At 39.5% G+C, this 12,013-nt stretch overlaps 1 protein-coding gene across 2 annotated transcripts in view; it reads left to right on the top strand.

Moving 5' to 3' along the window:
- The window catches only part of dym (dymeclin), a 53,621-nt gene that overhangs the window by 22,613 nt on the left and 18,995 nt on the right, over window positions 1-12,013 (top strand). For both annotated transcript variants that reach the window (XM_056403402.1, XM_056403401.1), the window contains exon 14: window positions 2,823-2,922. In XM_056403402.1, the coding sequence (XP_056259377.1) occupies window positions 2,823-2,922 (100 nt within the window). The remainder of the gene's footprint in view (window positions 1-2,822; window positions 2,923-12,013) is intronic.

Below are 12,013 nucleotides of genomic sequence, written 5' to 3'. Positions count from 1 at the left end.
TGACTCTCTGGTGTTTTGAGTCAGAGAGGAACACTGTCTGTGAACGTGCACGTCTGTCCTGCAGTGATGTAGAGCAACCGACTCCATGTCTGATGATAATGATAATGATGATGACTATGATGGCCTGGGCTGGGCTAAACTGGTTGGCTGGCTGCTAGATAAAGGGAAACTTCCTGCCAGGAATTTCCACATCTCAGCCAGACACGGCTGAACTCTGCTCCTCAATTGACTCTATAAGAATCAAGGCTGCTGCTGTTTATTTACAGGGAGCAGTGGGTGGATTCGCCCCAACTACTGCCCGCCATCTTTCCTTATTATTTTCTATTCATCCTTTCTCCCTATCTATATTGCCTTTTGGCCGCATTGTTCCTCCCTCTTTTGCATCTGCGTCCATATCCAGTGTCCTTTGTCACCACACATGTTCACATGTCCCTTCATTCACTGGTTACTCTGCCTGCAAACTCAACAGACAGAGTTTTATTCACAGAAGGGCTGCGACTAATGGTTATTTTTATTACTAACAAATCTACCAATAACTTTCTCTATTAATAGTTTGGTCTATAAAATGTCTCCAAAAAATGCTAGTCACAAGTCCAAAACCCAAAAATATTCAGTTTGCTATCACAGCAGAAACTGTTCACATTTGGGAAGTTTAGACATGGGAATTTCTGCTTAAACTGCTAGATTGCTAAATTTCTACTAGTGATCAAAATAGTTTCCTACTAATGTTTTATTATTTCTGTTCTAGTTCACAGTCAAATCACCGATCTGCTTACATTCACCAGTTTTAATGCACATTTTTAACTTGTGTGTAAAAGAAATCTTTAAAAAAGAGAAAATACCTGTACTGGCTTTTACCTGCTGCCGCTGACCATTACATGCTTGTGCTCTACCAGAAACCCCCCAAAAAATGTAAGAATAAGAAGAGCTGGCTCGATGCACGTGGATGTTACTGGGATGTCACTGGTTTAATTTTCATAACAAAATTACTAGTTTTTGCAGGCTGCAGCAAATAAATGTCCCGATGTATTGGTGCTACTGTTCGTTAATTAATTATACAATCTCGTCATGTCTTCTTGAATATATTCCGATAAAGGTGATCGATGGAGTCATGTGCTAATCCTCATTTTACTTCTTCAATTCCAAATTTTCCTGCCAAATTCTCTTAAAACTTGAGCAGCGTTTTAATGGAAATGCTTTTTTTTTTTTTTTAACAGAGATCACTCATTCAAGCCGTAAAATGAATGTTCAGAATTAAAGATATACTTACAAAATGTACGAATACACATTTTGGAGCACCAACGTGTGACCACAAACTGTGTTTCCAAATAAAAAAAAAAAGTTAAAATTCTTTATCCTGCTAGAGACAGAGCACCTTTACATCTTCAGTGTGTTGGGGTAGACTATGTCATTATCTCAGCCTTATTTTGGGATTAAGCCAGCAGTGTGGAAATCCCTCTGTGTTGCTGTGTTGCTGCTTCCTGTCCGTGTCCGTCAGTGCGTCGGCATAAAGGAGGGATATGATAGAGCAACTAGTCATGTTATCGTGGGCAAGGGTCCCAGGTGGAACTGCGTTGGTGGTCTTTCGTTTGAAATAGAATAAACTTACTAGATAGTACAACAGGCCCTGTTAAGTAGATGTGGCTAATGGCTCCTTTGACATTGGGTCCATAGATAACAAGTAGACCTCCACATAGCTGCTCAGATACCTCCATTCAGCTATCATTCTGCCAATTAGCCTGGATAGAGAATGTTGATAGATTGTGTGTGTGAGTTTCCCAGTGTTGACAGATGGACAGGTGTTGCTCTAAGGGAGATCTGTTTATGCTGAGGTTCCCTAGCCCTTGGCTGTCATTGAATTTAATTTATTCTGCAATTTTTTTGTAACTTGATTAACACACAAATTAAAGATTGAACACCCTTGGGTGGTGTAGAGAGAGTATTAAAAAAGTTGTAATTAAAACAGAAGGTCACTAATGAACACTTTGTGATAAATAGGACGATCAAAAAAGAAAACAAATGTTGCCACTTTTTAAGTCAACCAATATATAAGAACAGAGCAAAGCAAATACTTGGAAAAATGTATTTTTCTTTTATTTTTCTTGCATGAACACGCTTGTTGAGTGATTCAGCTGACTGTGATGTTAACACTGTGCCATTAATGTGTGAGCGCATTGACCCTTCCTATTGCTACTGCCTAAGGTCACCCAAGCAGACTATGTGACTGTTGATGTTTGTCTGTGTCCTGCCATCACATGCAATCATGCAATCCTATCTAGACAAGTGTACACACACAAACACATAGAATAAGGGTAAAGCAAGTCGGTTAACTGATGGGTCAAACGACAGGCTGTCACCTCCAGTTGGGAACAAACAAATACATGTTCAAATGCTGGAAATTCTCAAAAAGTAACCAAAGCTGTGACCTGTTTGTGCAAATAAAAAGAAGGCTTAAAAAATATTGGTAAATTTAAGCATATTTTTTGTATTTTTAAACATCATTTCTAAAACAGTCTCCTGCCAGTTTCATGATTATTTTATTATTCCAAGATTCATTATTATTCATTATTTTAAAGGCCTCATTTAGAAAGCAAAACAGGCCGGTCTCTAATAATAATCAGTCTTAAATAGAGGCTTTACTCTTCAGTTAAGCTGAGTAAAGGCCACTGTTTGAGTATTTACAGCACATTAATTATAGGTCAACATGTGCAGTATGACGACTGTGTATTTGGGTTTTGGGTTATTTGGTTTTCATAGAAGTGTATCATTCATCTGTCATTGCTACTCTGACTCCTTTCACTCTCTCTGTGTCTCTTCTGCAGTTTATTTGCTTTGCTTTCCAAAAAGCACAACAAGGTTTTGGAGCAGGCAACACAGAGTCTGCGAGGCAGACAGGGAGACAACACAGCCTTGCCCGACTACGTGAGTAACACACACACACACACACTCACTCTGTCGCTCTCTCTGTCTGCATTCAGTTTATTAGTGGTTGGCAAATTATGTCTGCTTGGGTTAGGAGCAGTAGTTGACATGGGCGTTTGTCATATTTTGGTGAGTGTGAGATTACATGAATTTGCACATGAAGTTGCATGAATTACAACTTTTATATTGTCGAGTTTAGTGATTTTTAAATTTTTATTAAACTATATTTTTTTCAATTAGTGATGTATCATTAGTAACCATAGCCCAAAATTTCTGTCTTCAAGAAATAGTTCAATATTTTGAGAAATGCACTTATTTTCTTGCTGTGAGTTACACAAGAAGATTGACACCTCTTTCATGTCTGTCCATTAAATATGAAGCTACCGGTTAATTTAGTTTCTGTGTGGCAAGTTATTGCATCCCACAAAGAAATAGTCTCGATAAATAATGCCCTGTAAGACCTTACATTTTCAAACTCAGTTTTTGTACAAATAAACAAGATATTACATGTTAATAAGTAGCATGGGCCATGCTACCTGTTTCCCCCAGCTTTCAGTCTTTAAGCTAAGCTAAGCCGTTGCTAACCAGCTGCTGGCTGAAGCTTTTTTATTTAGCGTGCAGATATGACAGCTGTGTCAGTCTTCTCATATAACTCACAGCAAGAAGGCAAATAGTACACTTAATAAAATGTTGAATTGTCCCTTTAACATCTCAAAGTAACCCTAATCCTAACTAAACAAGCAATAATAATAAAATTCAACGAATTTATTAAAGCCGTCACAAGCAAAATGCTCTATTTGTATTGAATAGATCACTCAAAAAATTGATCATCAACATTATAATTAATATCAATTATGATAAAATGTTCAGCTCATTAGCCGTGTATTCATAAGGTGTTGTTTCTATGCTGTTTGATATTGCAAGGATACAAGAGTAAACAAGAAAATACTTTGAGGCATTTTTTTCCATTGTTGATTTTGAAATGTTTTGTCTGCTGTAAAATAAACAACTCCACATTTTGCTGGTGGGACCAGTTATATCAACCAGTTCAGGATTCATATGAGGATGTGGTGTATAATTTGATGTTGGAGAGCACCAAATTTAAGGCCTGTTGCTGCAGGCCATCTGTCAAGTAGCAGTCTGCAACTCTGTCTACACCAGTCCTTTGTCTTTTTCTCATTACTTTCCCAGTCCGTATCACGAACATTTCATTTGCATTGAAATAGTTTCAACTGGTGGACTAATATTTGATGAAACTGTTGAGCGTTCATAAAACTGAATGTTAAAATCAGTCATTCAGAGTGGAACCAGAGTAATATTGAAATTTCTCTGAAACATCAGTTTTAATCGGAAATTGAAATCTTAACAGCATCTCAGCAGTAAATAAGTGGTGGAGCCTAAACCAATAAATTAATGATGATATTGACCCAATGCAATTAACTATATGTAGATCTTAGTAACAGCCACACCTGACCATACAGTCCACTCTGTTAACTATTGACTATGTATAATTGTCTCTATTTGTGTTGAGGCACCTCTGCCCTCAGGTTTGTCTGTCTACGTCTCAGTCTGGCTGTCTCATTAGATTTGCATGGTCCTAGATGGCTGTTTGTGTGTAAACATATTTGTGTGTGCGTGTGTGCATGTGTCTGGGGCTTGGAGATGTATTAGGAGGTCCCCACAGATGCCCCTAGGTGTTGGGGAAACGAGAGTGTATTTGAGTGCTCCTTCAACCATGCAGCGACTGTCTGATGAGGCCCTACAAACAGACATCTATGCACACACATAAACACACACATCCATAAAAACATATATAATGCAATTATCCAGCTTTATTTTGATGCTTCCAACCTTCAGGGCTTCTTTTAATGCTGTGTTTTATTTACACACACATGCATAAACGCAAACTGTATATATGACTGAAAATGGAAAAGAAAAACAGAAAACAGAAAGAGAGATTACTTTGCCAAGATTAAATCTTCTCTGTTAAAGGTATCAGTTCTGCCAGGTGCAAGAGAGTGCATTCAGAGTGCATTTAATTGTAGTGACAAACATAATAAAACAAATACGTCATGAGAGGTCAAAGTGTAAGGTCGCCTACACAGCAGCACCCCCTCTTTTTTGTAAGAGACTGAATGTGTTGCTCAAGGGCACAAGGCAGATTTCCAGTATGACTATTTTACATTGAGAGTTTTTTTTCCTAGAATAGTGTCTGACATCTAGTCTGGGTCATAGACTTTTAAGAGAGCTGGTCAACATTTTTGGTAGTTATCCTTGAGCTTAGACTATACTAAGTCAATGTGACATTGGTTCCCATGTCTACAAAGGTTTCCGTGTCTACTATCCAGCTAGGAGTCATATGTTAGCTTTATTTACCGCCCCACCTCTCCATCCCCACCCCCGATATAAATTCACTTTAATTGTGTCTTGAACAGGACTTGAGCTTCAAGTACACTCACACAGAAGTGCACAATCAGCTTTTCCCAGTTGTCTGGTAGTAAACGTCTTGTTCTTAGTTCTTGTTTTTGAGCGTCTGATAAGGCCTGTTGTGTTGTGCTGTTCAGAGAGAAGGGGACATTTAGTACATGCATTCACATTCACTTCAGAATGAATTGTACTATGTGGTGATGACAGATTTGTTGTTTAATACCTGCAAAACTAATGACATTCCCATCAGCCTCAACTGCACTCTTTGCTGAGTGCTAATTAACAAATGTTAACATGCTTAACATGCTAAACTATGATGTTGAACCAGGTTAACATCTAACTAAAATGTTAGCATGGTCATTGTGAGCATGTTCAGATGCAGAAGTTTTGTTTTTTATTTGAATGGAAGTATGGCATAGATAGAGGGTTTAAAATGTAGCCATGATTAGTAGGACTTCTACTAACAATTATTTTCATCATGAGTTAGTCTGCTGATTATTTTCCAAAATGTCAAAAAATAGTGAAAACTATTTCCACAGTTTCCCAGGGCCTGATGTGATACCTTCATATACATTGTTTTGTTCAAGCAACAGTCCACAAACCTAAAAATATAAAGTTTATTCAAATCAAATCATGGTAGTAGAAGCTGGTAGTAGAGAGTGTTTGGTATTCTTGTTTTAGAAATTATTTAAATGATTGTTTAATTGCAAAAATAGCCCATTATTTTTCCTGACGATCGTTTCTGCTCTAGTGATCAGATCATTTCATAAAAGGTGCGACTGAAACAACAGAACCGAGTTATCATGCTGCAGTGACTTTTACAGAAGACTGTCAGGTTTTGTCATAGATGGTAATACTGAATCTATTCAACTATGAGATGAGTGCTTAAATTGTCTTTGCATATAGACTAAAATTTTAAGCAAATATCTGCCTCATTTGTTCATATCAGTGGAGTAAGATTGTAGATGGAAAATAAACAGCTAGTTAAATATTTATTGCAGCAGCAAATGAGAAAGGAAGTTTATTCAGTACAGAAGTTAATAGTTTCAAACGTTATCTACAAGCTGAACATTAGCTGACCAGCCATTTATTTCTACCCTCCCTCGCCATCAGTATTAATCCTAAACTGAAATTTACATAAAACCTCATGCATAGCATTTCTTATCTGGCCGGTTATAATGACCTCACACACTGACTAAGGTTTGTCATTGGTTTTAAAGATGTAACATCTATAAGAAGGACTGCTGTCTCATCGTTTCTTTGTTTCCTCTGGCCCTCCTCTCTTCCATCTGTAGTGAATGTGGCAGTGAACTTGGAAACAGCCTGTTCTGGTGTTATTCACAAACCCTCATCTTAACTTGGGAAGTGAGGAAGTTTAGGGAGCTACAGGGAGAGATAAAGAGGAGCCAAATGCCAGGGGAAAAAAGAAACAATAGAAAGAGGAGAAACAGGCAGGAGGAGAGGAGATGAAGGGGATTTGGAGAGAGGGTGGGTGTAAGCGTGTTTTTGTGACGGGCATCTGGAAACAATGTAATTTGGCTGAGTCTGGCTCTGGAGAGAGAACTAATGTTTGTTTAATGTGGGATTGTCCTGGACATGTAATTGCTCTCTTTACAAGGGAGAGACTGAGAGGAGGATATGAAAAACTGTCGTCCAATGCTCTAAGCTGTGGGTTAAAGCTGGGTCCATTTTGCTTATGTGCTAATGTCTCCCTCTTTCTTGCTTTATGTCTGCCTATTGGTCTCTGTCTCTCTCCCTCTCTCTCTCTCATATATATACCAACTCCCCAATCCCTGAATGTGTCTGTGCTGCTGTGTCTGGTTAGTGTCAGGGAAGAAAGACTGAAGGGTTAGGGCCCCTTGAGCCCCCAGGGGACTGCCAGAGGCTCCCAGTCTAAGCAGGGCAGCTCTCAGGGGGCCTCACAGTTGCTCTCTGCAGCCTCTGCCCCTTTGATTGCAGATGGGTTTTTTTCCCCTTGCCCTTTGAGATGTGCGCTGACATGCAGTATGTGCCCGTACACACTAACAAACATAAGAAGAGAGGAAGTTTGTGCAGTGTTGCATTGCTTTGCGTTGTGTGTCACTGTTTATGCTCCCATTCGGTGGTAGTGGTAATGTTACTTCTCTGCCTCTTCGTCTGTTTACTGTTGCACATTTCTGGGAAGAGACTACAAGTGTACACACACACACACACACACACACACACACACACACAGCCAGAAGCATGTTGGACCACCCTGTCTATGTGTTTATGTGCGCTGGTTGAGTCACAATCTGTGATCTCTTTTTAATAGCCAGAGTAGACACATGCATTAACTTTGTAGCACCATTCCTCTTGTTTAGGGGAAAAGCACAGCCTGAGGATATATCAACAGATAATAAACATTATGCCTTCTGTTTATTATCTAGGCTTCCAGGAATTAACCACTTTGTTATTAGGCTACAAAATTGTTTTGTAAAATCCAGTTTTCCATTAATGCTGCTATAGCTCATACATGACAAGAAATTGCTTTCTTGAAGTCTGTTTGATGTGTATGTAGGTAAAGACAAAATGTCAACATACAGCACTTATTTTTTTAATCATGTGGCATACAAAATGCTGAAATAGATTATTTAGATTATTTGAAGTAGCCTGCATCAAATATTTTTATTTGCTTGGTTGCAGTTTTTCATTAGTTTGTGTATATTTTAAATTGTCAGTTGATGACTCATACGTGCTAATAAATTCATGTAGTTTTCAAGGTCACATGTAATGCTGGACCAAAAAATTGGTTTGGCCAGATATTACCTTATTGGAGATATATTGGCACTTATGTGCATGTTAGTCATAATTTTAAAAATCTAAGGGATCCATATCACTATTTTTTGTTAATGTTATGTGTTATGATATATGTATTACTATCATCCAATACATCGTCATCAGAATTTTTTTGAACTCTGAAACATCAATATCAGTTTCAGACAGGCTATAGTCTGGGATAAGACTGATTTATAATAATCATGTTTTCAACACCAGCGGTGTGAAAGTAATGAAAAGATACCTGGGTATCTTCCTGGAAAATGATGTGGGAAATATACTGATGTATCTCAAATAGTGTTGCTCGCTTCCAATCTCCTTTCTCATCCTTTTCTCCTGATCTTTCTCCCCTCTGCATATTTCATGTGAAATGACTTGAATAGGTCTGTGTTCAGTGTAGCCTCCACTTGGCTCAATCACAAACTGGAATCTCATGTGTTTTCAACTTACACTTTTTCTTATTATTACTTATGCTGACTTCTTCCATGTCCATTTCATTTAATTCCATGGTGCTGATGGAGAGTCTGGGAAAACATCATGTGCCAGTATGTGCCCTTCATTCATGGTTTACCTGAAAAGTAGGAATTGATTGATTGAAGAATGAATTATCCTATCACATTTCATGCGGTTGTTTGATGTAGAGCCAGTCTCCCCACAAGACTGATGTACATTATCATACTGCTTTCCCCTGAAATCAGAGGTTACTCTGCATGTGAAGCTTCTGTCATTCCATGTGAAAATACCCAGAGGGGAGAGATGGAGAGAAAAATGAGGAAGTTAAAGGGCACCTATACATTTTACCTTTTATTTCATCCAATTTCAAACCTTTGATGTATTTGCCTACAGTGGAAGATTTTGGCACAGTCAAGCAGTGCAACATGAGGGTATTAACTAGCTTATTACAACAGGCACTTTTTAACTGATCTTGTCTGATTATGGAGTGAGATGTCAAAAGAAAATTATTATTATTACTCTTTTTATCATTATTATCATTTGCAAATTAGATAAACCTTGCAGTTTCTACGTTTTGTCAGACATCAGCTCAGCATGAAAAAATGCAGCTTCCACATCATTTGGATGGGAACGGACCATGGACGCAGTGGGGTGCCAATGCAAGAGGCTCCAGTTGGTTTTTGATCCATCCAACTGTGAAATCTTTGTGGATGTGAGCGCTCCACATACTGTTTGGCTATGTTGACCGATCAAATATGCGTAAGAGAACATTGGTGGTAGATTATTTTGAAACATATTTATACTGTTTACCTCTCGAATGCCACAATGACCACATGGCAACCGTGAGAACTTTCCAGAGTAGCAAAATACTTGCTTGTGGTTTTGGTGTCTAATAGACCTTCAAACTCAGTAATCCGCTGCTCAAACTGGGCTTCCTGAATCACATTTTGTTGTCTCACTCACTCAGCACATCACTTTCAATGCAGCCCCTTGATTTTTCTTTTTCATACATTGCTGTTATCAGTTTGATCTTTCACTAAGCTTTTGAAAGTAACATGCCTTTATAAATGCGTTTTAATAATCCAGTGGTTTCCACCTACACTAAATAAACCAAACTCAAAGTTTAAGTAGTTTTAAGTCTTTGGTCGGCTTTATAAAAGTTAACACTGAATAGAATGGTCTATAATGAGGTCAAGCTTTATAAATTATAACTAACCTCTTAGACTTATGCTGCTTTTTATTTTGCTCGTTATGGCATCATATCAGTCTCAACATAAGTCTGTCTCCTCGCCTTCTTCTCATTAAGGCGGTATCCTACTGTGAGCGCAGAGATGGGTTACTCACTGACCTTGCTTTTTTATTCACTCATCTCCCAAATTTTTTTTTCCTCACCTGCACAGTGAAGACGGTGTCAGGTCTAGTTGTTAGTTTACTTGTTACACCATCTCTCTATATATCTGTCAGCCTCTTATCCTCTCTCCTCTGTCTCTTTCTGTGTTTATTCTCGGCCAGTAGGAGTGCCACCCCTGCAGGCAGCAGGTGCTCTGGGGTCCTAATGATTGTCTGCTTCCAAATGGTAATTGGGGCAGCCCTGCTGTGCCCTGGTCTTTTCCTGATCGAGGCACAGCAAAACAGCGAACAGCTCACAGCAGATCAATTAGCACTGCCCACCTATCTGCCAGAGTGCTGTTGCAGCTGTTGGCGTCATCTTTTTTATCATTATCACTCACCGACATCACTGCTGTTTTGCCCCCTAGCCTCCTGCTGTTAGTGCTAGCCAGGTCTCAGAGAAGTAGAGTGCTTATTTAAACTGATAATAAAGTGTCTGTCTGCAAATATGCTGGACTTCCCCTCCACACAGACAGTGATGCAGTGATCATCCAACACAGTCTTTCCTAAACAGATTCTGGACTCAGACTGGCAGACTGTTGATTTGTTGGTGCTATTGTTCTGGGGGGCAAACACTGTCTTTTGCCTCATTCTGTGTGTGTGTGTGTGTGTGTGTGTGTGTGTGTGTGTGTGCGCGCGTGTGCGTGCGTGCGTGCGTGTACAACAAAGGATGTTTTGTGCATGTGTGAGGCTATGGGGTAATAAGAGGCTGACCTGGGCACAATGCTCTACAAAATGGTGTGATTATGACATGGCCGTGGTACCATAATGCAGGTCAGACAATGACCTATTTAAAAAACTCCCAAAAGACAGGGCAGGCTGCTGCTACTCAGCCAGTCTGACCCTCTCTCTGTCTGTTAGCATGCCGTTTTTTCTTCTCCTCGTGCTTTTCTTTTTCTGTCTTTCTTATTCCCTCTTTTTAAATTACTGCCTTTCTTTGGTACATTTCACAAGAAACTGCTCCTCAATATTTATCTTCTCACTGTCTTCTGTTGTTTTGTTTTTTTTGCCCATGATGACATGTTTAGGTGTGGCTTTCGTCTCTTTCTATTTGTCTCTTTGTGTATCTGTCTGTGTTTATCTCCATGCCCTTGTCTTAATAGGTCTGGTTTGTCTGCCCTGCAACAGCCTGCAGTGAGCAGCGGGGCCAGCCAGGGAATCACTAAGCTATTGGTTTAATGATGCCAGCTCCTACTTTACAGGGATTTACATGTCTGTGTCTCTAAACACCCTGTCCACACACACAAACCCTTGCATAAAAACATGCTTGGGTATGATAGGACGGCTAGACATACACACACAAACACACACACAGATAGTGCAGTGTCCTTCCCAGTCACGGATCGCATCTGCAAACTCTATAATTTTCCTTGTCAGACCGATACCAAAGGTCAAACATACCTGCAGACATAACACATTTGTGCCCAGCATGCTGAAGAATTAGGAGCAGAATCAGACAGATGGAAAAGCTTACAAACACACACACTGGTATATACACACTCACAGCCTTCCCGCATGGTTTGAGTCAATGGTGAAACAAGTAAAATGGGGCAGGATCATTGAGACTAATGATACAGCTCATGTCTGAGGCCTATGTTTTCTTGGGTGGAGAGAGGACATTAAGCAGCGGCATGAGTGGTTGTGACTAAATGACAATGCAGGAGGCTGGAAAATAGCACATGACTGGAGTAGAAGGAGCAGAAAAGCAGAGAGGAGGGGAGGAAACGATGAGGAAGGGGAGAGAGAGAGAGAAAAAAAAGAAAGGCAATAATGGTTTCATGCAGTCATACAACATGTCAGGTGTTTTCTTGTTGTCTAGTGGATACATTTCTGGGGGAAAAAACAAGTGTAAAGAACAGAGTGGGGAAGTGGAAGAAGAGGAGGAGCCAAGATATTTAAATCCTGTCTGGGTTTCAAGTAGACCATGGACCTCTTAATCTTATCCACTTGACAAACATACACACAGGGCCAGGCAGACGTCTAGCTAGCCTATTTTCATGTGACCTGAATTCCCCAGTGTGGCATT

This window comes from Seriola aureovittata, chromosome 18, assembly GCF_021018895.1.
Source record: "Seriola aureovittata isolate HTS-2021-v1 ecotype China chromosome 18, ASM2101889v1, whole genome shotgun sequence".
Taxonomy (NCBI): domain Eukaryota; kingdom Metazoa; phylum Chordata; class Actinopteri; order Carangiformes; family Carangidae; genus Seriola; species Seriola aureovittata.
The sequence above is the reverse complement of the archived record's forward strand: the minus strand, read 5'-3'. Positions and strand labels throughout refer to the sequence as shown.